Here is a 26,654-nt window from a genome sequence, read left to right as displayed (position 1 = left end):
CAACATACGGCTGCGACCCTGGTGCCCCACAGCAGGCCCTGCGATTGCTGGGGGTCTGCACACCACAGCCCACTCAGCCCTGGCCGGGGTGCCACCCAGGAGGGGGCATCGGCCCCGTGCAGAAAGCTGGTGCCACGCATGGGCTCCGGGCAGTCAGGCCTTGCCCAGGGCTGGGGTCACACGGCTCCTGCCCACCCCAGCGGCTGCCCGGGGCGTTCATTGCAGCCCCGGCGCATCTGGCTTGGCCCCTCCCGCTGGCCCCACGAGCGACAGCAGGCAGCTGAACGCCCCCCGCGGCGGTTTCCTAGGCGACCAGCCAGTTGGCACAAAAGGCCGTGAGAGCAAGAGACACGGCACTGGGCTGGCAGTGGGGTTCTGCCCGGCCGGGAGCGGCACCGCGCCAGCAGAGCAGGGCAGAGAACAGGCCTGGGCTGGCCGGGGGGGGCTGCACACAGGGGTATAGGCTGCCTTCTGGCTCCTAGGCCAGCGCCCCGGCCCTGCCCCCCACCCCACTGCCTGCGCCTTCCCCATGACCGCTGTGTGCTGAGGGGCCTGGCGAAGCACCACCACATGCCTAGCAGGCCACCCCAGCTGAGGGAGCCACCGCAATGTGCGCTGGGGCTCCTGCCTGCAGTCCCCGGTCAGGCGGGCCCAGGGCTGCGCTTAGCCTGGCAGGAGCAGCTGCAGCCTGGTGCCACTGCTGTCCTGGCAATGCCGTCAGGCACCCGCCATCCCTCTGCTGGGCCCAGCAAAGGCACTGGCCAGGTGCGGGGTCGTGAATGTCCTCCAGGCAGCGGCTGGGGGCAGCACCTGGCCCTGCTCCTCCTGAGCTCCCCACGCGGGGGGTGTTCTTGGATGCAGGCCTGGATGCAGCCGCAGGGTGAGCATGGAGCTGCCCCACTGAGATGAAGGGAAGAGGGCAGAGCAAGCCGGTCTCAGAGGGTGCAGGCTGATCCATGTGGTGGGTTGGGCTGGCCAGGGCCCTCACACAGCTCACACCAGTGCAGAGACTGGCCCTTTGCAGCTCTGCCATCAAAATGTCCCCGGCAAAGTGCAGCATGATCGGGGACAGCATGCCAGATGGGCAGCATCCAGTGGGGTGCAGCAGGCAGTGGAATGTAGCGTGCAGTGGGGTGCAGCAGGCAGTGGAATGTAGCGTGCAGTGGGGTGCAGCAGGCAGTGGGGTACAGCAGGCAGTGGGGGGGCAACATGTTTTGGGGGCAGCAGCTGCAGAGGGGCAGCAAACCATGCGGGGAGGGATGCAAGGTCGACACTGCTTCCAGGGGGGCTTCTCCTGACCATTCTTCTGCCTTGCAAGTGTCGTACCCAGAGGCACTGAGACCTCATCTGGGGTGAGTGAAGTCTCTGCTCTACAGCCTCGGCTGAGAGCCAGCTGGCCTGTGGCTCACGTGGGAGAGCGCAGGTACTACACGAGTACCAGAGGGGTGGTCGTGTTAGTCTGTGTCTTCAAAAGCAACGAGAAGGCCCATGGCATCTGACAAGACTAACCGATATTTTGCAGCCGCTTTCGTGGGCAAAGACCGGCTTTGTCAGGTGCATGAGTCGCTCCTGCATCTGATGAAGTGGGTCTTTGCCCACGAAAGCGTATGCTGCAAAATATCAGTTAGTCTATAAGGTACCACAGGACTTCTCATTGTTTCTGCCTTGCAGTTGCTCTGTACTGCTGGGGTCAAACCCTGCAAGCTAACCAGCCCCTGTGCCCTCCTCCTTGGGGTGCTGGGGCAGGAGACACAGTGCTGGTGGAAGGGGGCAGGGTCGTGGGATGCAGGGTTCAGGAGGTGGTTGGCAGAGGGGCTGTGCCTTGTGCATGGGGCTGGGAGGCAGGGGGCAGCTCTGGAGGGGGAGAAGGGAGCTCAGGTGGGGGATGGGCCCTGAGGGTCTGTGGGCTGTAGTGTGAAGTCAGGATTCAGAGACACAGGCAGGGCAGGGTGTGTGTGTGTGCGCGCGTGTGTGTGTGCAAGCGCATACGCACGTGGCAGCCTCGCCTGGGTGCTGCAGACCAGGTGGAGGACACATGGCCTGGAGACTTGGGTGCTGCTGGCCATGCCCAGATGGCAGTGTGATGTGCTGTGCCTTGCTGCGCCATGCCATGCCGTGCCATACCTTGCCATGCTGCGCCATGCCGTGCCGTGCCTTCCTACGCCTTGCTGTGCCGTGCCGTGCCGTGCCGTGCCGTGTCTTACTGTGCCGTGCCGTACTGTGCCATGCCATGCCGTGCCATACCTTGCCATGCTGCGCCATGCCGTGCCGTGCCTTCCTACGCCTTGCTGTGCCGTGCCGTGCCGTGTCTTACTGTGCCGTGCCGTACTGTGCCATGCCATGCCATGCCGTGCTGTGTCCCGATCAGTGACACAAAAGTGGCAGCAGGAACATCGGCTGTGACAGGCTCATCTGCCCATGTGGAGCCCCTGAGAGGACCAGCCAAGCCAGCTGAGGGGTGGGTGCTGGGGGGCCAGGCCCCACGCCGGAGGGACTAGGGTCTGTGAGGGGTGGGAAGGGATCGGCACCCACAATAGCTGTGCTTGACCCGGCTGGTGCGGACATCCTGGGACAGGCACCTGCACTAGGCTCCATTCCACCTTCATGCAAACCGCAGCCCCCTTCTCCCCGAGGGGGAGTTGGAGGCCCCTGACGGTGGCCCCCAGCAGCCTGGGCTGGCTCAGGGCACTGCAGGCTGGACGGTTAAACGTGGGGCTGGGGAACTGAATGCCAAACTCTGCCAGCTCTTGCAGTACACGGCGCTGCCAGGCCCTGCAGGGGCTGGTGTCTCCTCCAGTGGCCAGCACCCACTGCTCAGGGGAAGGGCGAGGGCTCCCCTGAGCACCCCACCCGGGCTCATCCCCAGCCCTGGGTACAGCCAGCTGCAAGGCTCTGCGTGGAGGAACAAGCCCGCATCAGCCAGGGGGGAGGGCTGCAAGGCTCAGACTGGGCACAGCCCTGCTCAGGAGTCCCAGGGCCAAGCCGTGAACCTGTGGACAGATGGACGGAGGGGAGAGGGCAGCAGGGAGGGATTGGCCCTACATACACTGCCGCTGCCAGGCCTGGGATCCACCGTTTTCCAACTGCACTGAGGGAACCGGAGCGGATGTGAATGCTGAGTGGGCAGCTGCAGAAGAGCGCTGGCGCTAGCGCTGCCGTGCAGTGCGGAGAGCTGGCTGGGAGTCCCAGGGGCCACCGGGCTCCATGCACCCAGGGCTGGGAGCTGGGTCCAGGCTGGGCCACTCAGAGAGCCGGCTGGCTTCCCGGCAGCCCAACACTCCTCTGAGAGCCGCCCCCACTCCCTGCTTATTTACTGGCTGGTTTATTTTCCTTGCTCCTCCACCGGAAGGTCACAGATCCATTGTTTGGCTGCACCCAGGAGGGCTGGAATGTCCTGATTGCTGCTTCTTCTCTCAGAAAACAGCCCCACTGAACTCCGAGGGGCAAGAGTTCACCAAGCCGGCCTGGAAGTCGCAGCCCCACAGCCAGCGGGGTGCTGCTTCCAAGGCCACGGCCACCCGCCGGGGGAGGCGCCAGCTGCCCGCCTGAGTGAGTGTCAGGAACCACTCGTGTGCTGGCCAGTGATTTCCAGCAGCCGAGTGAGCGCAGCGGAGCTGTGCACAGCCCAGGCGTGCTCTGAAACGTTCCTGGGTGCTCGGCCGGGGTCCTTTTCCGGCCAGCCGCAGAACGGCAGCCAGGTGGCAACGCAGCTCTCTGCCATAACCTCAGCCTCCCCCTCCGCAGAGCCATTCCTTCATGTTTTCCCCTTGTGCCAGAGAGGGGCCACCCACAGCCAAGGGGTGGGACCAACTCACCCCAGAGAACTGTCCAGGGGTCACTTGGCAATAGCCAGCCCGGCTCCAGGCGGTGCCCCCTGGCTTTGATGTCTGGCCACATGTGTGGGGCCACTGCTGGTACCACGGTCTCTCCAGCACACGTCCGTGCCACCAACAGCGTGTCTCACCTGGAGATACACATCCCCTAGACCTGGACGGGACCTCGGGAGACCATCTGGTCCAGTCCCCTGCCCCCTTGGCTGGACCAAGCGCCATCCTTGACATCTATTTGCCTCAATCCCTGAATGGCTCCACAAGGACTGAGCTCACAACCCCGGGTTGAGCAGGCCAGTGCTCAAGCCACTGATTAAAGCCCTTTTATTTTCCTGTGCGACACACGGAGCTCCCTGGCGGCCCCTTCTCCAGCCTGGCTTGTCTCCCCGCTTCTCTCTGGCAGGAGAGCTGGCAGCAAAGGTGGGTGGGAGTTTGTAATATGGTCAGACCTTCCATAGCCAGTGTTTTATCATCCGGGCTCTCAAAGAACTGGCATTTTAACCACAAGTCACTTTTCGTTACGTTGTCCATAAGCCACAAGGCAGTGAAAGTACATACAAATAAATACAGCAAATACAGGATAAGTTTACAAGTGTCAGAGAGGGACCCGAGTTAGTCTGTGTCTTCAAAAACAACAAGAAGTCCTGTGGCACCTCATAGACTAACAGATTATTTGGAGCATCATATTTCGTGGGCAAAGACCCGCTTCGTCAGATGCACGAGTGACTCAGGCATCTGATGATGCAGGTCTTTGCCCATGAAAGCTTGTGCTCGAAAGTACCTGTTAGTCCATAAGGTGCCACGGGACTTCTGATTGCTTTATACATTTAGAGCGTACGATGCTTCCATGAGTGGTAGATACAGCACCCAGCGTACGTTTCTTTGTTCCTTGTTTTTCTGTAGTGTTATGCATTGCTGGGTCTAACTCTCCATTCTCCAGGCTGCTGGATACGGAGGAGTTCTACTGTAATTTGTTCCCTCACTGACCAGATGCCATCACTGCCATTAAGGAGCCCTGCTGTCAAGGGTCTCCAGAAAGGGGGCTACTCAGGCCTGGGCCTGGGGAAAGTGGGCCAGTTACAGGGAGTTTGGATCTTTGAATAAATCAGAGGCCCATCTGGCCAGGCATGTGACTTGTGGGCTCGCCCACTCTCTAACTCTCTCTGGCTCACCCTAGCTGCGTCTACACGTGCACGCTACTTCGAAGTAGCGGCACCAACTTCGAAATAGCGCCTGTCGTGTCTACACGCGTCGGGCGCTATTTCGAAGTTAACTTCGACATTAGGCGGTGAGACGTCGAAGTCGCTAACCTCATGAGGAGATAGGAATAGCGCCCTACTTCGATGTTCAACGTCGAAGTAGGGACCGTGTAGACGATCCGCGTCCCGCAACGTCGAAATTGCTGGGTCCTCCATGGCGGCCATCAGCTGGGGGGTTGAGAGATGCTCTCTCTCCAGCCCCTGCGGGGCTCTATGGTCACCGTGGGCAGCAGCCCTTAGCCCAGGGCTTCTGGCTGCTTCTGCGGCAGCTGGGGATCCATGCTGCATGCACAGGGTCTGCAACCAGTTGTCAGCTCTGTGTATCTTGTGTTGTTTAGTGCAACTGTGTCTGGGAGGGGCCCTTTAAGGGAGCGGCTTGCTGTTGAGTCCGCCCTGTGGCCCTGTCTGCAGCTGTGCCTGGCATCCCTATTTCGATGTGTGCTACTTCGACATGTAGACGTTCCCTCGCTGCGCCTATTTCGATGTTGGGCTGAGCAACGTCGAAGTTGAACATCGACGTTGCTGGCCCTGGAGGACGTGTAGACGTTATTCATCGAAATAGACTATTTCGATGTTGGCTGCACGTGTAGACGTAGCCCCTTTGGGTTAAAAGCTGGCTTAGGGCCGGTGGCTGCTATCAGTCACGGGGAAGAACGGACCTGATCCCCAGCCCCAGCCCGCAGAGCTGCCTTTACTGCAGGAGGTGAGTGAGGTATGATCGCTTGTTATTTTGAATCCAGGGCATACGGCTACGGCCTTTTCCTGCGGCCTGTGATGAAGTGAGGGGCTGTGTGTGTGGGACAGGCTGAGCAGTTCACACCGGCAGGAGACGACCCCCTGCTGTCTGTAACCTAAGCTGGCAGAACAGAGCAGCAGAAATGTAGCACTTTAAAAACAAGCAAAATAATTTTTTAGGTGATGAACTTCCATGGGACAGACCCACTTCTTACCAGAACAGACTCAATATCTAAAGCACAGAGGTCCATGTCATGGGGTTCAGGGGTCCCCAAGGACTGCCCCCCATCTGCAGCCAGGAGTGACTCTTACTCAGCAGGTAGAACAGAGTGTTTATTAGGTGACAGAGGCCCAGCTCAGCACAGAGGTGTCAGTACAGCCAGCAGAGACAAATATCGGAGGGGTGGCCGTGTTAATCTGGATCTGTAACAGCAACGAAGGGTCCTGTGGCACCTTATAGACTAACAGAAAAGTTTTGAGCATGAGCTTTCGTGAGCACAGACTCACTTCATCAGATGCTGGTCTTGGAAACCAGCGGAGACAGTCATTCCAACCCATCCCGGGGAGAGGAGCCCAAGGGGTGCCCCAAGTGTGGTCTAGCCTCCCCTCAGCACAGGCTGGCTCCTTCCTGCTCTCTCCCCAGCTTCCCACTGCCACCTCCGATTCAACCCCAGCTGGGCTCCTCCCCGCTCTTTGCTCAGGACAGAGGTGTTACCTGCCAGCTTAGGCTACAGACCGCAGGGGGTCATCCCCTTAGCTGCTTGGTCTGTCACACACACATCCACCCCCCACATCACCACAGTCCAAACTTGTTACCAAAGGTGTCTATATAGGTAGTCCGTGGTGTCTGCCAAGGGTGACATAGCAGAAAATGTGTTATGGTTGTTGGCAAATCAGACAGAAGAGCAGAGGGTGGAGGTGAGGGGTGGGGAAGTAAGTGTTAGGTTAAACATCAAAGTATGGAAAAGAGTCCTTGTAATGGGCCAGGTAATTGCTGCCCCTGTTCTAACCACCTGTTAATGTGTCAACTTTGAATATGGATGTTAGTTCTGAACATTCCCTCTATAGCCGGTTGTTAAAGCCCCTTTTCAGTAGAACGCAGACTTTCGGGTCATTAACAGAATGGCCCACTCCAGTAAAGTGCTGGCTGACGGGTTTGTGTATTTGGAGGTTTTGATGGCTGTTGTGTGTCCATTCATTCTTTGTCGCAGAGAGTTTGGGGGCTGTCCTTATTACATGGTGCGTGGGCATTGTTGGCACACGATGGCGTGTATGATGTTAGTTGAGGAACATGAGCATGTGCCCGTGATTCTGTGACTAACCTGGGTAGGTCCAGTGATGAATATGTGAATAGATATGCGGACAAATATCCAGAATAGATATGTGGACAAAGCTGGCAGTGGGCTTTGTTGCAAGGAAAAGTCCCAGGACTGGTACTCCTGGGGTACAGACTGTGGTTGTAGGTGAGAATCCTCATAAGGCTGGGAGGTTGTCTGTCTGTAGGAGAGAACAGGCCTGTCACCCAGGGCCTTCTGGAGTGTGGCATCCTGATGTGGGACAGGTTGTAGGTCTTTAATGATGCGTTGCAGTGGTTTGAGTTGGGGGCTGTAGGTAATAATGAGCTGGCAGGTAACACCTCTGTGCCTGAGCAAAGAGCAGGGAGGAGCCCGGTTGAGTTGAATCGGAGGTGGCAGTGGGCAGCTGGGGAGAGTTGGAAAGCAGCCATCCTGTGCTGAGGGGAGGCTAGACCCCACCTGGAGCGCCCCTCAGGCTCCTCTCCCCAGGATGGATTGGAATGACCATCTCTGCCGGCTGTACCAACACCTCCGCACTGTGCTGCGCTTCTGTCAAATAACAAACTCCCTGTTCTACCTGCTGTGTGAGAGTCACTTCTGGCTGTGGTTGGGGTGGAGTGCTTGGGGACCCCTGAGCCCCCTCACTCGGCTGTACAGCAAGGCTGAAAGCCCACAGCCTTTGTCAGCTTGCAGCAGGAACGAGCAGCTGCTGTTCGCTGAGAAGCAGGGTGTCAGCTCCTCCGAGGGCACGCCCATCCCATTGAAATGGTGTCGGACCGGCTGTGCCGGAGGAGCGCTGTCCTCATGGCCCCACCATCACCAGAGAGAGAAACAGCTCAACACAGCTCGGGAGAAGTGGGGCGCCCTGGGCTACTGAGGATCGGGGGTGGACCAGAGTGGCTCCCACTGTCCAATGAGTGCAGGGGCAGGGAGGGGACCCCTGCTGCAGCCTGCACCAGGTCCCCCGGCCTACGTCGCTCCCAGGAGGGGAAGGGGCCAAGCTGGGGTGCAGTAGGGGTGGGGCAGAGCAGGGCAGGGGTGGAGCAGAGGCAGGATGACCTGCAGCAGAGGGAGGATGTGCTCCAGGCACCACACCCGCTGGGAATGGCCCTAATCGTGACAGCATGTTAAACAGTACAACGTTAGTGAAATAATTGAGTTAGGTCAGGGGTCTGCAACCTGCGGCTCTGGAGCCGCATGCAGCTCCTTAAGGGCTTCTTTGTGGTGCCTGGCACTATCATTGCAAACCAAAACAAACCTTCCCGATTCTTTTCAATGAACAGTGAACATCCAAAGCCCAACAATGAACAGCTCAGACTTAAACAGCAAACATGTGATCTTGAAATGCCGGTTAACTCCCCCTTGAATATGGGCAGCACGTTGTGGGATGTGATATTGTATCTGGGTTTTGATTGTGTTGCTCATAAAGTCTTGATGGGGAAGAGGAAAAGGACGTTGCGGCATTCCTGCTGTGAAGGGCAGCACGCACTGTAAGGAAGAAAACTGAAATTAGACCTGAAATAAAATGGGCACAATTCAAGCGGGGCTGGCATGCCTTCGAAAAGAGGGAAGCCAAAGACAGAGCAGGATTTCACACTGAATGGACCCAGTCCTTCCCATTCATAGCGAGTCGCTCAGAGCTCCCTTCATGGCACATTTGCAAAGCGAGATTCACCAATAACAAAACCGCAACCTCGAGAGAAGAGGTAGAGTCTGAATATGCTGCACTAACAGGCACCTCGTTGCTGTCAGGGTGCGCTGCTCTTCGCGAGGGTCACACGAAGTACGGTTTGACGGTCGTTCTTAAGGACCCTCGCGGGTTTACGTGCATTGCGGCTCTTGAATTATTAGGTTTCTTACTGAATTTGGGGGAAAAAATGGCTCTTCTTGCTATTTCGGCTGCAGATTGAGGTGGAGCTCAGCAGGGCTCCACTCACGCCGTATGACCAGGAGCCCAAAGGGCAGTTCTTGGGGACCCAGCTCCAGGATCGGAGGTGCCCGACCTCACCCCTGTGTTGACGACACCCGCAGAGACTGGTGTGCCCCAGATGGACCCGATCCTGACAGGTCCTCAAGACAAGCTGCTCCGTCTCAGGGGGAGCAGAGGGCACTGCAGGTTCGGCGGGCGCGTGCCGTTTGGTGACATTAATGAGGGTAAGAGGGTCTGTTCCGTAAAGACCCAGGGCTCCTCGGGTCAGAGGCCCCGGCCAGGACCACTCTGAGCTGGCTGCCTTGGCAGTACCAGAGATGGTTTGGAACAGGGAGCCCAGCCCACGCTGCATAACGGGCCTCAACAAAGCATCTGCTCTCTTCCCTGGCTTTTCTCACACCGTGCCAATTCCAACACCCCCTCCGTGCTCCTGTGCGGTGCCTGTCCCGGGAACCACCATCCGACTCGACACAAGTACACTCTCCTGGCACAGCATTACTTTGGACTGGGCTAGTCCCCTTCCCAGACCATGTAGGTCTCCCTAGAGCCCCAGTCCCGGATCAGCGGCTCGAGCGGAGCCGGGACACGGAAACCAAAGAGCAAGTTTCAGCATCAGAGATCTGAATTCCCTCCCAGATGGTAAAGCGGGGGGCCCGTTTTGTACCTAAGCGCTGCCTGGGGGAGAGACTCTTCCGAAGCTGGCAAGCGTGCAGCTAATATTTCAGAGTTGGCCGAAGTCACTTGAAATCCAGACACTGTCCCCCAGCCCTGCATTCCTCTGGAGCCGAATGGTAGGGAAATCTGAGATCGCCGGCATCTCGGGCTGGTTTGTGACGTAGTGCCTTGCGTGGCCCCCACGAGAGCTCACCTCATAAATTATTTTCTTAGTCTTTAAAGTGCTACTTGGCTGCTTCTTGGTTTTGTTTTGTGATGTGTGTGTCTGCACGTTTCATCCCTGTGATGGCCCCGTTGCTCCTTAGCCTCTGAGCAAGAACCTCCAGAGCCAGCGCACCGAACCCAGGAGCCGCAGACACATTCCTCGGCGCAAGGGGGATTACCTGCTGCAACACACTGCCCAGGGCTGTGGTGAAGCTCCATCTCCTCAGGACGGCCTCTGGGCCATGCTCCCGGTGAGCAGGGTAGATAAACTAACGGCCCCTTTGGCAAGGGCATTATCACCCTTCTAAAACTCTTGGCTGCTCTTTTGTGTTTGTACGAGAACTCCGTCTCACCCTCCAGACAGCAGGTCAGCTTTCAAACCCTGCTAAATTAGGGCCTTATGGCGCCGCGCGGCAGGGAGTTCCACACGTTATTTGTGCATTTGGTTTTCAGGTGGTGTTTGTCCGCTTTCATCGCCATGGGCCTGCCCCTGGACTCTTGTGTGCAGCTGCAGGCCGACCAAACCTTCCTGCCTGGCTTGGGTATTCCATTCCCTGGGTACTTGCCGGTCCGGGCTCTCTTTCCACCTCCTGTCTCCACGGTCTCTTTTCAGAGGGTTTAATTCAGACCTACCATTCTTCGCATCCTTCTTGCAGAGTAAGGTGCTACTTAGCAGCATGAAGGGGGCAGATACGGCCCTAGCAGAGGTCTTTGATATTGCACAGTGCAAAGTCTCCATGGGCTGTAGCTTCACCAGTAACCATCAGTCCTGTGGCACCTCAGAGACTCACACATGTATCAAGTCAGGAGCTTCCGTGGGTGAGCCCCACTTCCTTGGGTGTGTTTGGAGCAGAAAGAGAGCGTATAAATCCAGGACCTGTTTGGCCACTCCAGTCCCACCTGTCACAGCCCCAGTCTGCATGGGGAACCTCAGCATGAGGGCCAGCTGCTGCCCATGGGCAGGCGTTGGCCACTGCTGAGCAACCAGCATGAGCAAATGTTGTGAACATCACCAAACCCTGCACAGGAGTTTCATCAACCAGACCCAAGCAGCATTCAGCGCAGTCACTCGCAGCGCCCTGTGGGCCATCCTCGCAAAGATCGGCTGCCCCACAGCATTCAGTGGCATCTTGAGGCTGCTTCATGACGACGTGACTGCCACTGTATCGAGCAACCGCGGATCCCAGAACAGCCCCATTTAGGTCAAAACGGGAGTCAAGCGAGGCTGCGGCATCGCCCCATTGCCGTCACCCTTCGCCTCGTTGACAGCAAGCGCCCAGACGGCGTGAGGTCGTCTGTGCAATGGGCGGGAAGCTTTTCAGTCTGGAGGCTAAGAGCAAGGCCTCCACGAGTTTGATCATGGAGCTCCGGTACACGGGTGACAATATGATTGTTGTCAGAGAACCGACAGCGTCCGGCTAACTGAGAGACACAGAGGCTTCTCCGGGGTAGAATTACAAGTTGTTTATTCAGCGCATAAGGTACCTCTCCAGAGAGAGGGACCCTGTATAACAATGTGATGGATCATTTATAGTCTTAACTTGCATACAGTTGATTGGTCAAACACAGTTACTAGGATACATTTGATTTTGACTGGATACAAACTATAGTAACAGATGAACAAACAGGTATGTTCCAACTGTCAAGCGGTAATTCTTCAACATCTTAGCTTTGACAAGACAGTGCTCCCAGTTCAGTTAGATCCGGTTCTTTCCAGCTCCTTACAGTCCGTTCTGCACATTCCTGTGTGAGGCCATGCCATTGTCTGCATATCGGCCAGCAAGCGAGCAGAGCTAATCACATGGGTACTTAGCCTTACAGAAGCCATGTTAGTTATGCTAACTTTACACAGTTCGCCACAATGTTTTTTCTCTCACAGCCCTTCAGACCGTCTTAAGTGCCTTCGCTGAAGCATGTGAGAATCTCGGCCTCACACTGAACATCAGAAAGACCAACGTGTTCCACCCACCCTCACCAATGGGACAATCTCATGTGCCTTCTATTGAAGTCAGCGGAGAATTGCTGAAAAATGTGGAGCATTTGGAAAACAAACCAGCAGTCATGTGGCGCTTTAAAGACTAAGAAAATAATTTATTAGGTGACGAGCTTTTGTGGGACTACCACGGCTACCTCTTGGTTACCATACCTTGGAAGTCATCTTTCTGCTAAAGTCAGCATCAGTGTGGAAATCCCCCGTCATCGGAGCCGTGCAAGCTTTCGCTTTCCCCTGCCTGAGACAAAGGGTCTTTGAGAACCGGGACATCTATCCCAAGACACAGCTCCTTGTATACTGTGCAGTGTTTGTTCCAACGCTACTGTACGCATGTGAAACCTGGTCACTGTACAACTGTCGTTTGAAGGCACTTGAGCAATATCGTGAATGCTGCCTCAGGAGAATCCTACATATCTCTTGGGAGGACAGACGCACACACACCAGTGTCCTGGAAGAGTCGAACATGACCCGCATTGAGGCTGTTATCATTCACCAACAGCTTCGTTGGACTGGCCATGTGGTGCGGGTGTCTGAGCAGCGCCTCCCAAAACAGATTCTGTTTCCACACTGGAGGACGGACAGAGGAGCGTTGGAAGCCAGCGGCAGCGATGTACGGGCGTGCTGAAGGCACACAAGCAGCATCGGTGTGGCCACTTGGAAGAACCTTGCCCAAGACAGTCCCCAGTGGAGAGCGGTAATCCGTGAGGGGGTGACGCAGCATGAGAGGTCCCGCCGCCGTGCAGGCGAGGAGAGGGGGAGTAGAAAAAGCATCAAAACCAGCCCCACGCCCCTCCCCCAGCTACCCCCACCTGCCCCGTCGGCGATAAGAGCTGCAGCTCCAGAATCGGGCCGCTCAGCTGCCAGCAGACTCACAAGCAGGAGGGTGACCTGCAGACGTCCTGCACGCTGTCGAGTGACCGGAAGAGAAGAGAGAACCAGCCCCTGATCCCTGGATCACTCTGCCTGCCCAGGCCTAGCGGCGGCACATGGCCCTGCAGCCCACTGCCCCAGGGTGTGCAGGAGAGAGCAAGTTGTGTCCTGTCACGTGGCACGCCGTGGCACTGCTGTGCCCAGCACAGCCCCGAGGACTCGGTGGGCACACAGCCGCTCGCTCGGGACCCCAGGGGCTCCGGGTGAGGCCTGGGGCCCCTCTTGTGCAGGGAGGTGTGGGGGGGTGGGAGGCGGGGTAACGCAGCAGTGCCCTGTGCCAGGGCACCCACTCCAGCAGATGCCAGTGACGGGCGTGTGGGCGGCAGACTGGTGGACATGGCGAGGCCTGCGCAGGGGAGGGCAGAAACGGGTACTGGCAGCACCCCGCGCCGGGCCCGGCCAACGCAGAGGGACCCCTCTGAACTGGGGGGCAGCGGGGGCGCCCAGAAGGGGGCGCAGCAGCGGCCTTGTGTGTCCCAGGAAGCCCCGCCCCTGCCGCCCCTCCGCGCCCCCTGGCCGGGGAGCCGGGCCGCTGGCCCCGCGGGAAGGCCCCACCCTGCGGCACTCGGCCCGGCCAGCGGCGGTGCCAGGGGGGCCGCAGCAGCACGTGTGCGCGGCGCCCGAACGCGCAGCCCAGGGGGCGGTGGGTCCCGCCCGGCGGGGGGGGGCCGGGCTCGCAGCGCGGGGTCTGTCCATGGTGCTGCGTGTGCGCCGCTGGCGCGGCCTGGCCCGGCACGGGGCGCGCGCGCGCGTGGGGGGGGGGGGCGCGCGCGCGGGTGTGTGTGTGTGTGTGTGTGTGTATATAGCGCGGACAGCTCCTGGCCCGGCTGCCCCCAGCAGGTGTTCACACGCTCCCGCCCTGGCACCCCCGGCCCCACTGCGGGACTGGAGGCGGGCGGGGGGGCTGGGCTGGGTTGGAGGGCTGCAGGCGGGCGCGGGGGCCGGGCTGGGGGGGGGGGGGGGGGGCTGCAGGCGGGCGGGGGCGGGGCCAGCGAGCGGGGCGGGGCTTGCCCGCTTTTGCCCCCAGCCTCCCAAACTTTCCTGCAAGTCGGCAGCGGCCGCGGCGCAGCGCAGCGCACCCGGGCGGGAAGGGGCCGCGGGCTGGAGCGGGGCTGCCGGGCTTACGCAACGTCCCGCGGGGCTCCCCCCGGCCCGCATGGAGGTGAGGGCGGCTGCGGAGCCGGGGACCCGCCGGGGCGGACTGGGGGCTGCGCTCCAGGGAGCCGGAGCCGAGCGCGGGGGGCACCGGGCGGCCGAGGCGGGGGCCGGGGGGGCTGGGTTGGGGGGCAGCGGGCAGGGCCAGGGGGGCTGGGTTGGGAGGCAGCGGGGGCCAGGAGGGGCTGGGTTGGGGGGCAGCGGGCGGGGCCAGGGGGGCTGGGTTGGGGGCCAGCGGGGGCCAGAAGGGGCTGGTTTGGGGGGCAGCGGCGGCCGGGCGGGGGCCAGGAGGGGCTGGTTTGGGCGGCCGGGGCGGGGGCCGGGGGGGCTGGGTTGGAGGGCAGCGGGGGCCAGGAGGGGCTGGTTTTGGGGGCAGCGGGAAGGGCCAGGGGGCTGGGTTGGGGGGCAGCGGCGGCCGGGCGGGGGCCAGGGGGGCTGGGTTGGGGGGAAGCGGGCGGGGCCAGGGGGCTGGGTTGGGGGGCAGCGGGGGCCAGGAGGGGCTGGTTTTGGGGGCAGCGGGAAGGGCCAGGGGGCTGGGTTGGGGGGTAGCGGCGGCCGGGCGGGGGCCAGGGGGGCTGGTTTGGGGGGCAGCGGGCGGGGCCAGGGGGGCTGGGTTGGGGAGCAGCGGCGGCCGGGCGGGGGCCAGGAGGGGCTGGGTTGGGGGGCGCTGGCGGCTCGGGGAGCCCGGGGGACTCCGCGGTTGCCGGTCCCAGCTCAGCGCCCCGCTGTCACACTTGCTGCCGCCGCGCCGGGGGCCCGCACAGCTCCGCTCCTGGGCAGGCTCGGCGAGCCCGACCCGCCTCCTGCCTCCGGGGGGCGCCCAGCCGGCGGGGGGACCCCGAGGGGCGGGCGGAGGGGGCGGGGCAGTGGGGCGGGGATTGGGGGGCGGGGGGGGTCTCCATGTCAGTAATTTTCCAGCGGGCATGTGGAGGGGCGGCCCGAGGAGCGGTCACCACGTGGCGGCTGATGTAACTGCCCCCCCCCCGCTGCTTAAAGGGGCCACAGCCTCTGCTGGGCCCGGCCTTGGGCTCCGCTGGGGGCCGGGGGGTCTCCCCCGGGGTCGCTGCCCCCCGGCGAGAGCGGGGGGTCGCCCCCGAGGGAGGGGGTCTGTGCTCCCCGGGGCCATTGGGCTGGGGGGCCGGTGGGCTCACAGTGGGGCTCGTGCTGAGCTGCCGGGAGATAGGGGAGGCGCTGGGCCGGGGGCTGGGCTTTCCCACGAGTGTCCGTGGAGCACAGACGCCCCGATGCAGGACGCCCCTGAGAGCGAGCTCTCAGCAAGGTCACGGCTGGGTCTGCTTGTCCTGGGCGAGCGCCAAGGCAGGGTCAGCGTGGGTGGCACATGGCTTCTGGGGACGCGTCCTCGAGCCCCCCGGGCCGACAGGGCGTAGCCATGTGCTCTGACCCCGGGGCCGGGGGCTGCCAGGTTTTCGGGGGTTTGGGGACAGGCAGTCCTGGCTGCGGGATACCCGGCGTTCGGGGGTTGGAACCAGCAGTCCTGCAGCTGGGGGGTACTGCCAGGCCAGGGAGCCCTACGCCCCAGCCAGCTCCTGGCTGCAAGACTGCCGGGGTTGGCCCCCCGCCACTGCTGGGGTTCCCACTTGGGCTGTTGGCAGGGCTCTGCGTCCCAGCCGCAGGGCTGCCAGGCCCACCCGCCCACCTGCCGCGGCTCCCACAGCTAGGAACTGGCTGGGGCAGGAAGCCCCAGTGGCAGGAAACCTGGCTGGGGCCGGGAATTCCCTGCAGGTCTGGAAATGCAGGATGGGACGTCCGGCCACCCAGGCCCTGCGCCCGTCGCTCCCAGAGCGGAGCTGGGGTTTAGCTGCCAGCCCTGGGGAGCAACCGGAGCTGGGGGCAGCAGGTCTGACAGCTCAAGGCACCCATCTGGTTGGTGGGGAGGATGGGGGGCTCTGGTGGGGGGCCCCAGCGGGCTCCAGTCAGTCAGGGGTAGCGGGAGACAGAGGACTGGAGCTGGGCTCAGGGGCAGCTGGGGTTTCTGGAGGCCCCAGGCTCGGCACTGGTGGGCTCTGGGGTGACCAGGCACCAGATGCCAGACAGATCAGTGCCAGGGTGCGGAGACTGGGGAGCACGGGCAGGGCCTGGGGTGTTGCGCCATCCCATGGCAGAGGGCAGAGCATCCGGCTCTCGCAGCTGCAGTCAGGTCCTGAGGCACATTGACGGGCTGGCTGAGCTGGATGAGAATGGCCATCAGCTCCCATGCTTCAGGGCTCGGCACGCGGGTCAGGAAGGCCCTGGCTCCCCGAAGGACACGAGGCTCTGAGACCGGCTGGTCTCCTTGGCCCGAGGTCCAGCTCTGAGAGAGGCGCTCTGCCCCGGCCGAGCACTTTGAACCACGGGCGCACTTAGGTACCGGCGCCCATGGGCCAGCACTGTGGCTTGGCTGTCCCAGCCAGCCCTTAAAGGGCCCCCTGTCCCATCCGCGGAGGGGCTGGTGGTTGGATGCAGGCTGCTGTCCTGAGCCCAGCCCTGTGGAAGGGACAACGTACTCCAGCAAACCTTCCCCGGGCCTGGCAGAGGCGGGGCACCACCCCAGAGCCAAGTCACCCTCCACTGCCCACGGGCCGGATGTGGGGCACAGGAGAGGAGACAGCCCCCACCTCTGTCCCAGCCCGGACGTCTGTGCCTCTCAGACCTGCCTTCTGCCTCACACGTGGGTTTCACTGGCGCTGGAACCAGAGCTGCTCTGTGCCACTGGGCGCTATGTGGGAGCAAGTGGGTTTGGCGAGCGGTGGGCAAAGCCTCATTTGTTTACATGCACATTGCTGAGAGCAGCTTGATGGTGGCATTTGTCTGCTGATTTCCAGCCTGGCGGATTTCGCCATTTGCTCCCCACTGAAATGCAGCCACCTCTGGGGTGGGGCAGCTGTTGTTTGAGCTGACCACAGTTCACACGGGCTGGGGAAGAGGGCTCCTGTATCTTTGTGGGGGCATTGAGGGAGCCTGGGGCCGGTGGTGCAGACCCAGGACAGCTGGGGTGATTGGTGCCCGTGCGCCAGGCCGTTCCCATCTTGCTGGAACAGAGCTCAGCCCGGTGAACGCTGGGGAGGCTCTCGCATCCTCACTGGGGTGGGCTGGGGCCCAGAGCTGGGGCAGGTTCCCAGGCTGCTCTGGAGCCCAAGGGCAGTGGGGCCCAGCTGGGAGAGTGGGCTGGGGTCTCTGGCGTGCCTCCTGGATGGGGAGGAGGGAATGACGAGCCTGGCTTAGGTTCCTGCTGCACACGGGGCCATCACACCTCTGCTCTGAGGGCGGCTGGCACCCAGCTTGGGCATGGCAGGGGGTAGGGCTGTGCCGGGGCTTGTGCCCCTGCCCGGGTCCCCATTACGCATCACGCCAGGGCCCCAACTCTGCACCTCAGAGAGGCTGTGGGGGGCAGGGCTGGGGGCAGAACAGGAGCCATTGGCCCTGGGCGGCACCTCCTGCTCCTTATCTTACCGACTCAGGCCCTGCTGCAGCCCTGCCTGCCTCACGTGGAGCCCCCAACCCTGCCCTAGGCCCAGCCCCTGCCTGCCAGGCACGGCCATGGAGGCCAACTCCCTTGCCCCTGCGCTGCCCTGCCCTGCTGGGGAGGACCACCACCCTGGCGGGGGCCCAGGCCCAAGCTCAAGCCAGGCTGCGGCATAGGGCAAAGGGCAGGGGCTGCTGCAGCTGCTCAGCCATGACCTGCCTGTGGCAGCACTGGGTCTGGGCCCTGCTGGCTGCAGTCCTGGCAGCCGTGTGCAGAGTGGAGGGCTCGGGCTGGAAGCGGGAAGGGGGTGGGGCTGGCAGCAGCCCCAGGACTGGCAGCAGCTGGCAGCGCCGACCCAGGCAGCGTGTGCACAGTGCAGTGGGGCAGAAGGAAATCGCTTCCCATCTGCGTCCCCCACGGCAGCTGAGCTCGGGCCAGTCCCTCTGCTCCCAGCCATGTGCCTCCTCCAGCATAGCCCATGTGTGCCCCCACCCTTCATGTGTCCCATGCTGCCCCCCACAGCTCTGCCTGGTCCCCCCGAGTCGTGATGTGCAGCCTCCAGCTCTGCTGGTGCCCCTCACTCCCCACCCACAGCCCCTGCCAGCCCGGCCCTGGGCTCCCACACAGCTCTGCCGGTGCCCCTCACTCCCCACCCACAGCCCCTGCCAGCCCGGCCCTGGGCTCCCACACAGCTCTGCCGGTGCCCCTCACTCCCCACCCACAGCCCCTGCCAGCCCGGCCCTGGGCTCCCCACACAGCTCTGCTGGTGCCCCTCACTCCCCACCCACAGCCCCTGCCAGCCCGGCCCTGGGCTCCCCACACAGCTCTGCCGGTGCCCCTCACTCCCCACCCACAGCCCCTGCCAGCCCGGCCCTGGGCTCCCCACACAGCTCTGCCGGTGCCCCTCACTCCCCACCCACAGCCCCTGCCAGCCCGGCCCTGGGCTCCCCACCCAGCTCTGCCGGTGCCCCTCACTCCCCACCCACAGCCCCTGCCAGCCCGGCCCTGGGCTCCCCACACAGCTCTGCCGGTGCCCCTCACTCCCCACCCACAGCCCCTGCCAGCCCGGCCCTGGGCTCCCCACACAGCTCTGCCGGTGCCCCTCACTCCCCACCCACAGCCCCTGCCAGCCCGGCCCTGGGCTCCCCACACAGCTCTGCCGGTGCCCCTCACTCCCCACCCACAGCCCCTGCCAGCCCGGCCCTGGGCTCCCCACACGGCTCTGCCGGTGCCCCTCACTCCTGACCCACAGCCCCCGCCAGCCCGGCCCTGGGCTCCCCACACAGCTCTACCAGTGCTCCGCAGCCCTGACCTGCAGCCTCTTGCTGGCCTGGCTTGGGGCTACCTGCCTAGTGGTGGAAGCAGGCTGAGGAGTGGGCCTGCGCCTGGGAGCGAGTGTGGATAGCGGAGGCCCAGGTGGGGAGCCCCCAGGGGTTGGGGGCACTTCCCGGCCAGCTTTACTCCTGCGCCCACGGTGACGCCTGCCTGGTTTCTCCGCAGCTCTCTCCCGCGCTCCGTGGGCACTGAGCAGCGACGTCTCTGCCAGCGAGACAGCGTGGGAGGCAGGAGCGCCCCAGGCCCAGCCATGGCCGATAAGTGCAGCGGGGGTCTGCTGGTGAGTGCTGGGGACCCCACTTTGCTGTGCGTCGTCTCCGGGTGCAGCTGGGAAGGCAGAGCCCCCTGCTGCCTGGCCCCTGCGGGGGGTGAGAGCCCCAGGTTTGGCCAGGGCTGTCACAAGGCAGAGGCTGGAGCTGGGGCCAGGATTCCCGGGGGCTCTTCCTGGACCTACCCTGATTTGCTGCGTGTCGCCCACTCCGTGCCTCAGTTGGGGATCGGGGGGTCCCGGCTGTCTGTCTGCGGGACTGGGGGCATCGGCAGCTCTTTCCTGTGCCCGGCTGGTGTGGGAGGCAGGGCTGGGCTCCGTGTCTGCGGGGTGGCTCTGGCCCTGCCCGTCCCCATGTCCCGGGGGTGGCAGCACTGGGCCTGGGCCGGCTCCAGCTTGTGGGGCTGCCAGCTCCCCTTGGGCTGCGTGCGGTGCAGAGCCCCGGCTCCCTTCCCAGGCGGGGGCTGCCTTCTCTCCAGTGCTGCTGGGCCCTGCGGGAGCCAGCGCAGGTGTGCCAGAGCCCAGGGCTGTCGGGGGGACGTGGGGTCGGCTGTTGGGGACCGGGGCTCTTGAGCACAACCACCCCCACCTCCTCTCAGCAGTGAGCTGGGCGCTGGGTTGGCAGCCAGGGCTCCTGGGCTCTCGTCTGGCCCCCTGTGAAGGCTCTGCACAGCTGGGTGCCTCGATTTCCCTGGGAGCAGCAGCACAGGCCCAGCCAGGGCGTGGGAGTTGCTGCTGCTCCCGGCCTGTGCTCTGACCAGGGGCTGTAGCGTGAGGGCTGGAAAGGGGGTGAAGTATCGCCCCCCTGCCGATGGGCTCCTCCTGCATCACCCTGCCCTGGTGTGCAGCAGAGCCCCTCGCCCACAGGGTCTCCCCAGGCAGTGTCCGTGGGTGGGGCCGGGAGCCGGGACCCCAGGCAGGTCTGGGGTGTGAGGCCTGCGGTCCCCGGGCGGGAGGGGCCAGCGGCTGCGGGATGTGGCGGGGCAGGGAGACGGGGTGCAGCAGAGGCGGCCCGGGGTTCCTGTATGCGGGGTAGCGGTGGGCTGGGGCCCGGCAGGAGGTGTAGAGGAAGAGCAGCTGCAGAGCTGAGCTGGGCCTGCCCCCGCACCCTGACAGCGGGGTCCCAGGGGCTGGGGAGGCCTGGGGCAGAGTCGGCCCCCTGCGGCCCAGCCCTGCTCCCCATCTCTCCTGCACAGCCGGCTGCACCGCCCGCCTCGGCTGGCCCCTCTGAGCTGCCGCCCAGTGCCGTCCCGCTCTTCTCCTGGGGCCTCTGGCCCTGCCACCTCCAGCCAGGGAGCCCCAGGGACAGTGGCCTTTTGGGGCATGGAGGCCCCCGGCTGTTCCAAGCAGAGTGCGCGGTCTGGGCCCTGCTGGGCCCCTGACACCGTGCACCACAGCATCTCCAGCCCCACTGAGCCCCTCTGCCTCGCCAGCCCAGCCCTCTCGTTTCCCAGGCAATGGGATGCAGCAGGCACGGCTGTGGTGTTACTTCGCCCAGCACATGGGAATGGAGAGGCTGGTCCCTCCGGCTCCCAGGGGCCTCCCGAAGTGGCTGTGCCCCAGCCACAGGGACCACAGCCAAGGGAGAGGTACAGCCGCACGCTCACTGGCCTCCCTGTTGGTGTGAGCTGCTCCTGCACGGCAGAGGGAGGCGTGCCACTATGCCTGGGCACTGGGGCTGAGGGCTGGCTGCTCCGGCCCGTGGGGCCTGTCTCTGTGTCCCTTAGGACGGTGCGCGGAGCCTGCAGCCTGGGACCGGCCTGCACGGGGCGTCGGCAGCGCCAGCGCCAGGCAGGGTGCTCATCGGAGTGACTGGGGCTCTTGTGGCCAGGGGCACAGCCAAGCTGTAGGTGTCGGACACCAGGAGTCCTGGGGCACAGGGCAGGGTGCGGCGCAGCTCCTGCAGGGCTCTGCAGCAGCCAGGCCACCACGGGTGGGGACGGGACCCGCTCGGCAACTGCGGAGCTGGGCAGTTTCCCTGGTTGCGCTGGCGGGAGTGGAGCCAGCTGCTCTGCCTGGCCCTGGGTGCCCGGCACATGCCCAGCAGAGATCTCCCCAGGCCCGCTGCAGTGGCCCAGGGCTCAGCGGGCGCTGGGGGCCCCAGCGTGGGGGGTGTGCTGCACCACAGGGCTCCGGTATCCCTGGCGCAGCCCTTGGCACGACTCTCGGGGCGGCTGGGTGAGTCTGTAGCCGCAAAAGCAAGGAGGAGCCTGGCGGCACCGTGGAGACTCACGGATCTATTGGAGCCTCGGCCTCCGTGAGCGGGGGCCACGTGCACCCAAGCGGAGCTTCGCCCCCAGGCGCCACTGCACCAACCTCCCGTGTATTTGACAGGCACTTGGCCCGGGCGAGCTCCGGCACGTGGGCTGTGCCAGCCTGCGCACCCCCACGGTCCCGGGCACTGCAGGGCACCAGGGGAGGCTGGCCTGCTGGCATTGACAGCCCATGTGTCCAGGCTCTGCCTCCTGCTGGGCTCTCCAGCCCCTGGGACTGCCATGGGCTGTGCTCTGCCCATGCCCACGCTCACGCGCCCCTCCGTGTGCTCGCACGCTGCCCTCCCTGCTGCCTGTGCCCTCTCACAGCTCCGCCCCACTTCCCCATCCGGGCAGGGGCCTGGCACCGGCACAGGTGTAGGGAGGGGTCCTGGCACTGGTGGGGACCTGGGGAGAGCAGGGTCCTGGCACCGATATTTGTGCTGAGGCAGGAGGCAGCCAGGCTGGAGGTCTGAGAACTGAGCCGGCTGAATCTTGAGCAGCCTGCTGGGCCGTGCCAGGCCCAGCCCAGTTCAGGAAGGCAAGAAGGGGGGCACAGGGACTGGCTGACCACCCTCTAGGCCCACCCTGACGCTCAGCCCCTAGGCCAGCCTGGGCTCCCCCCACAGCCCCTCCCTTCTCTGGACGGGCCTTGTGCCCTTCCTCTGGGTGGGATAAGGGGTCGGCCCCAGCGGCGTGGACCCTCACTGGGGGCATGGAGAGAGCTGCCAGGGCTTCAGGAGAGAGGTCCCCAGGGGGCAGGGCTGCAGGCTGGGCTGTGGCAGGCGGGAAGCCTGTCACCCAGTCGTGCCCAGGAGCAGGGTCCCTGCTGGTCTGGGGGCTCCCTTCAAAGCCCTGCCTGGGCCCGGCTGTGGCTCTTGGGGGTGTAAGGAAGGGAGCTAATCCCCCTAGGATGGCTTACAAGGCTGCAGAAATAGCATCATAAGCCCACGGCAGCCCTGCCCCTAATCCTGCCAGCAGGTGTGTGCCCCCCCCCCCCCGCCCGCACACGGCGTAGCCCTCCCCGGGCAGCCTCTGACCCTGGCGCAGGGGGGACGGGACCCTGCCAGCACAACCCCGTGGGTTGCCGTGTTCACTGTACCCGGCCCCTGCCCCACAGCACCACGTCCCTGCCCCACATGGTGCCCAGTGTGATAGGACGGGGTTTCTGGGCACAGCTGGAGAAATCGATCCAGGGCACCGTTGCCGAACATCCGGGCCCCTCACAGCCCAGGTTGGGATTGCCTGCTCGCTAAGGCAGATCCTACCAGCCCCAGGGTACCTCTGCCAGCCCCACTGGCCAGCCAGAAGCCACACAAGCAAACCCCCAGACTTCCCAGCTGCTGCCAGCCCAGACAAACAAGCCCCAAATTCAGGTGAGAGATTGTGAAACCTGTTTCACCAACGCCCCACAGATCCTTCCCGGCCCCATAGGGCCCAGGCCCAGCCCCCGTCAATGTACGCTTGGGTCTCACCCAGAGACCTGCGCGCAGCAGTCCCACAGATCTGTGCGTGACGATTTCCTGACACGCAGGGAAGAGCGGGTCAGAGAGCAGCCGGTGAGCGTGGCTCTGCTCACCTCCGTCGGAACTGCGGCTGCAGCCGCAGCGTGATCGGCTGGTGCATTTCAGTCACACGACTTCACGCGCTGCAGCCTTGTGTCTCTGACCCGCTGGGCCCACATGCTGGACATGGACCCCTGGGCCTTGCCCAAGGACTGCTTAGGGCAGGGACTCGGCAATGCGGGATCTGCGCACCACGTGGGGCAGAGTGCGGCGCTGTGGGGTGGGGGCACCATGTGGGGCAGAATGTGGTGCTATGGGGTGGGGGATGGGCACCACGTGGGGCAGAGTGCGGCACCGTGGGGCGGGATGGGGGATGGGGGACACAGGACCCAGGCTAGACACTGCTCAGCCCGTACCATTGTCCCCCCACCCCCAGCCGCAGGTGGGCTGTTGAGGCAAACGCCGTGGGACGGAGCCAGGAGCCAGGAGCCAGTCTCAGCTTTCTGAACTGGACCTGTTCCTTTGGCTCAGCCCAGGGCACCCGACCGCGGGGCTGCGTCCCGCTGACACGTCCTGAGCACCTGGGGGGTGGATTCAGTGTCTCAGCACTTGATTTCCACCCTCTTGTTCAGCCCAGTGTCCCAGCTGGGGCCGAGCTCACACCTCCCATTGGGAAGCTCAGCACTGAAATGTTTTCTAACACAGTGTGTTGGGGTTTGGGGTCCCCCAAGCTCTGCACCCATCTGCTGGCAGGGGTGACTCTCACTCAGCAGGAGAACAGCGGGTTTATTAGCTGACAGGACACAGCGTCGTACAGAGGAGTCAGTGCAGCTGGCAGAGACAGCCAGTCCCATCCATGCTGGGGAGAGGAGGCCCTGAGGGGCCCCCGGAGCTGAGGCCTGGCCCCCTCCTTGGTCTCTCTCTCTCTCAGCCCAGACGAACTGCTTCCAGCTCCCAGTTCCAATTCAAACCCCTCAGGCTCCACCTCCTCCTTTGTCTCCAGTACAAAGGTGTTACCTGGTTGTCAAGGTTACCCTCAGCAGGAGACCCACACCCTCTGTGAGCCACACACACACACACAGGTATCCCCCACTCCATCACACACAGCGACCGAGCTAAAATCTGTAATGTTACCTACAACCATGGTACAGACAGAGAGAGCCAGGCTAGTCTGTGCTATCAAAACAAAGCAGCAGTCAAGTAGCACTTTAAAGACTAGCAAAATAGTTTATTAGGTGATGAGCTTTCGTGGGACAGACCCACTTCTTCAGACCACAGCCAGACCAGAACAGACTCAATATTTAAGCCACAGAGAACCAAAAACAGTAAGCAAGGAGGACAAATCAGAAAAAAATGATCAAGGTGAGCAAATCAGAGAGTGTAGGGGTAGTGGGGGAGGTCAAGAATTAGATTAAGCCAAGTATGCAGACAAGCCCCTATAAGCCGTGTCTACACGTGCACGCTACTTCGAAGTAGCGGCACTAACTTCGAAATAGCGCCTGTCACGGCTACACGCGTCGGGCGCTATTTCGAAGTTAACTTCGACGTTAGGCGGCGAGACATCAAAGTTGCTATCCTCATCAGGAGATAGGAATAGTGCCCTACTCCGACGTTCAACGTCGAAGTAGGGACCGTGTAGTCATTGCGCGTCCCGCAACTTCGAAATAGCAGGGTCCGCCATGGCGGCCATCAGCTGAGGGGTTGAGAGACGCTCTCCCTCGAGCCCCTGCGGGGCTCTATGGTCACCGTGGGCAGCAGCCCTTAGCCCAGGGCTTCTGGCTGCTGCTGCTGCAGCTGGGGATCCATGCTGCACGCACAGGGTCTGCAACCAGTTGTAGGCTCTGTGTATCTTGTGTTGTTTAGTGCAACTGTATCTGGGAGGGGCCCTTTAAGGGAGCGGCTGGCTGTTGAGTCCGCCCTGTGACCCTGTCTGCAGCTGTTCCTGGCACCCTTATTTCGATGTGTGCTACTTTGGCGTGTAGACGTTCCCTTGCTGCGCCTATTTCGATGTGGTGCTGCGCAACGTCGAAGTTGAACATCAACGTTGCCAGCCCTGGAGGACGTGTAGACGTTATTCATCGAAATAGCCTATTTCGATGTTGCTACATCGAAATAAGCTATTTCGATGTAGGCTTCACGTGTAGACGTAGCCAGAGTGACTCAGAAAATTCCCATCCCGGTTCAAACCACGTGTTAATGTGCCGAATTTGAATATAAAAGCCAGCTCGGCTGTTTCCCTTTGAATAGCAGTGTGAAATTTTTTTTCAGTAACTCACATACTCTTAAGTCATTAACAGAATGGCCCATTCCATTAAAATGTTGACTGACCAGTTTGTGGATCTGGAGTGTTCTGGTGTCTGTTTTGTGCCCATTAACTTTTTGTCTAAGGGAGTTAGAAGTCTGTCCAATATACAAAGCATCTGGGCATTGTTGGCACATGATGGCAGATATGATGTTGGTTGAGGAACATGAGAAAGTGCCCGTGATTCTGTGACTAACCTGGTTAGGTCCAGTGATGGTATCTCCAGAATAGATATGTGGACAGAGCTGGCAGTGGGCTTTGTTGCAAGGGGAAGTCCCAGGACTGGTGTTCCTGCAGTATAGACTGTGGCTGTGCGTGAGAGTCCTCATGAGGCTGGGAGGTTGTCTGTAGGAGAGAACAGGCCTGTCACCCAGGGCCTTCTGGAGTGTGGCATCCTGATGTGGGACAGGTTGTAGGTCTTTAAAGATGCGCTGCAGTGGTTTGAGTTGGGGGCTGTAGGCAGTGACCAGTGGTGTTCTGTTCTTGGCTTTTTTGGGCATATTTTGGGGCCCCACGAGGTGCCCGGCTCCCTGCCCCACCCCAAAGCACTGCACCCTGCCCCACGAGGTGCCCGGCTCCCTGCCCCACCCCACAGCACCGCACCCTGCCCCACGAGGTGCCCGGCTCCCTGCCCCACCCCACAGCACCGCACCCTGCCCCACGAGGTGCCCGGCTCCCTGCCCCACCCCACCCCACCCCACAGCACCGCACCCTGCCCCACGAGGTGCCCGGCTCCCTGCCCCACCCCACAGCACCGCACCCTGCCCCACGAGGTGCCCGGCTCCCTGCCCCACCCCACCCCACCCCACAGCACCGCACCCTGCCCCACGAGGTGCCCGGCTCCCTGCCCGACCCCACAGCACCACACCCTGCCCCACGAGGTGCCCGGCTCCCTGCCCGACCCCACAGCACCGCACCCTGCCCCACGAGGTGCCCAGCCCCCAGCGCCGCATCGGTGCCCTGCACAGTGCTCCCAACCCCCACTCCCCCAGTGCACCGTACGGACCTGGGTTGCCCCAGTGCTGTGCCCTGCCCAGCGGGGGGGTGGCGGCGAAGCAGGGCTGACGTGGGGCTGGCCCAGTGGTGTGCTTGGTGCACGGGAGGGCTGGGGCCGGGGCAGCACGCCCAGCTGTGTGTGCTGTGTGAGGCTGGAAGAAGGCAAACGCGGTGCCCATCTTTAGAAAAGGAAAGAAGGACAATCCAGGGAACGACAGACCAGGCAGCCTCAGCTCGGCCCTGGGAAAATCATGGAGGGCACCCTCAAGGAATCCACTTTGGGGCACTTGGAAGAGGGGAAAGTGATCACAGGCAGCCAACAAGGGTTCACCGAGGGCAAGTCCTGCCTGACCAATCTGATTAGCTTGTACGCCGAGGGAACAGGCTCTGTGGACACGGGGAAGTCAGTGGATGTGATGTACCTCGACTTCAGCAGAGCTTTTGATACGGCCTCCCACAGCATTCTTGCCCACACATTAAGGAAGTGTGGGCTGGACCCATGGACTACAAGGTGGATAGAAAGCTGC

At 62.7% G+C, this 26,654-nt stretch overlaps 1 protein-coding gene across 3 annotated transcripts in view; it reads left to right on the top strand.

Annotated features, from left to right (window-relative positions):
- Positions 1-13,895: 13,895 nt before the first annotated feature.
- Positions 13,896-26,654, top strand: part of SLC6A9 (solute carrier family 6 member 9) — a 41,799-nt gene continuing 29,040 nt past the window's right edge. For 2 of the 3 annotated variants that reach the window (XM_075002175.1, XM_075002174.1), the window contains exons 1-2: positions 13,896-14,013; positions 18,970-19,084. In XM_075002175.1, the coding sequence (XP_074858276.1) occupies positions 19,055-19,084 (30 nt within the window). In that variant the 5' untranslated portion in view covers positions 13,896-14,013; positions 18,970-19,054. Of the gene's footprint in view, positions 14,014-18,969; positions 19,085-26,654 lie in introns of those variants that run through there. The other variant, XM_075002173.1, reaches the window with a different exon arrangement.

This window comes from Carettochelys insculpta, chromosome 9 (genome assembly GCF_033958435.1).
Source record: "Carettochelys insculpta isolate YL-2023 chromosome 9, ASM3395843v1, whole genome shotgun sequence".
NCBI lineage: Eukaryota > Metazoa > Chordata > Testudines > Carettochelyidae > Carettochelys > Carettochelys insculpta.
The sequence above is the reverse complement of the archived record's forward strand: the minus strand, read 5'-3'. Positions and strand labels throughout refer to the sequence as shown.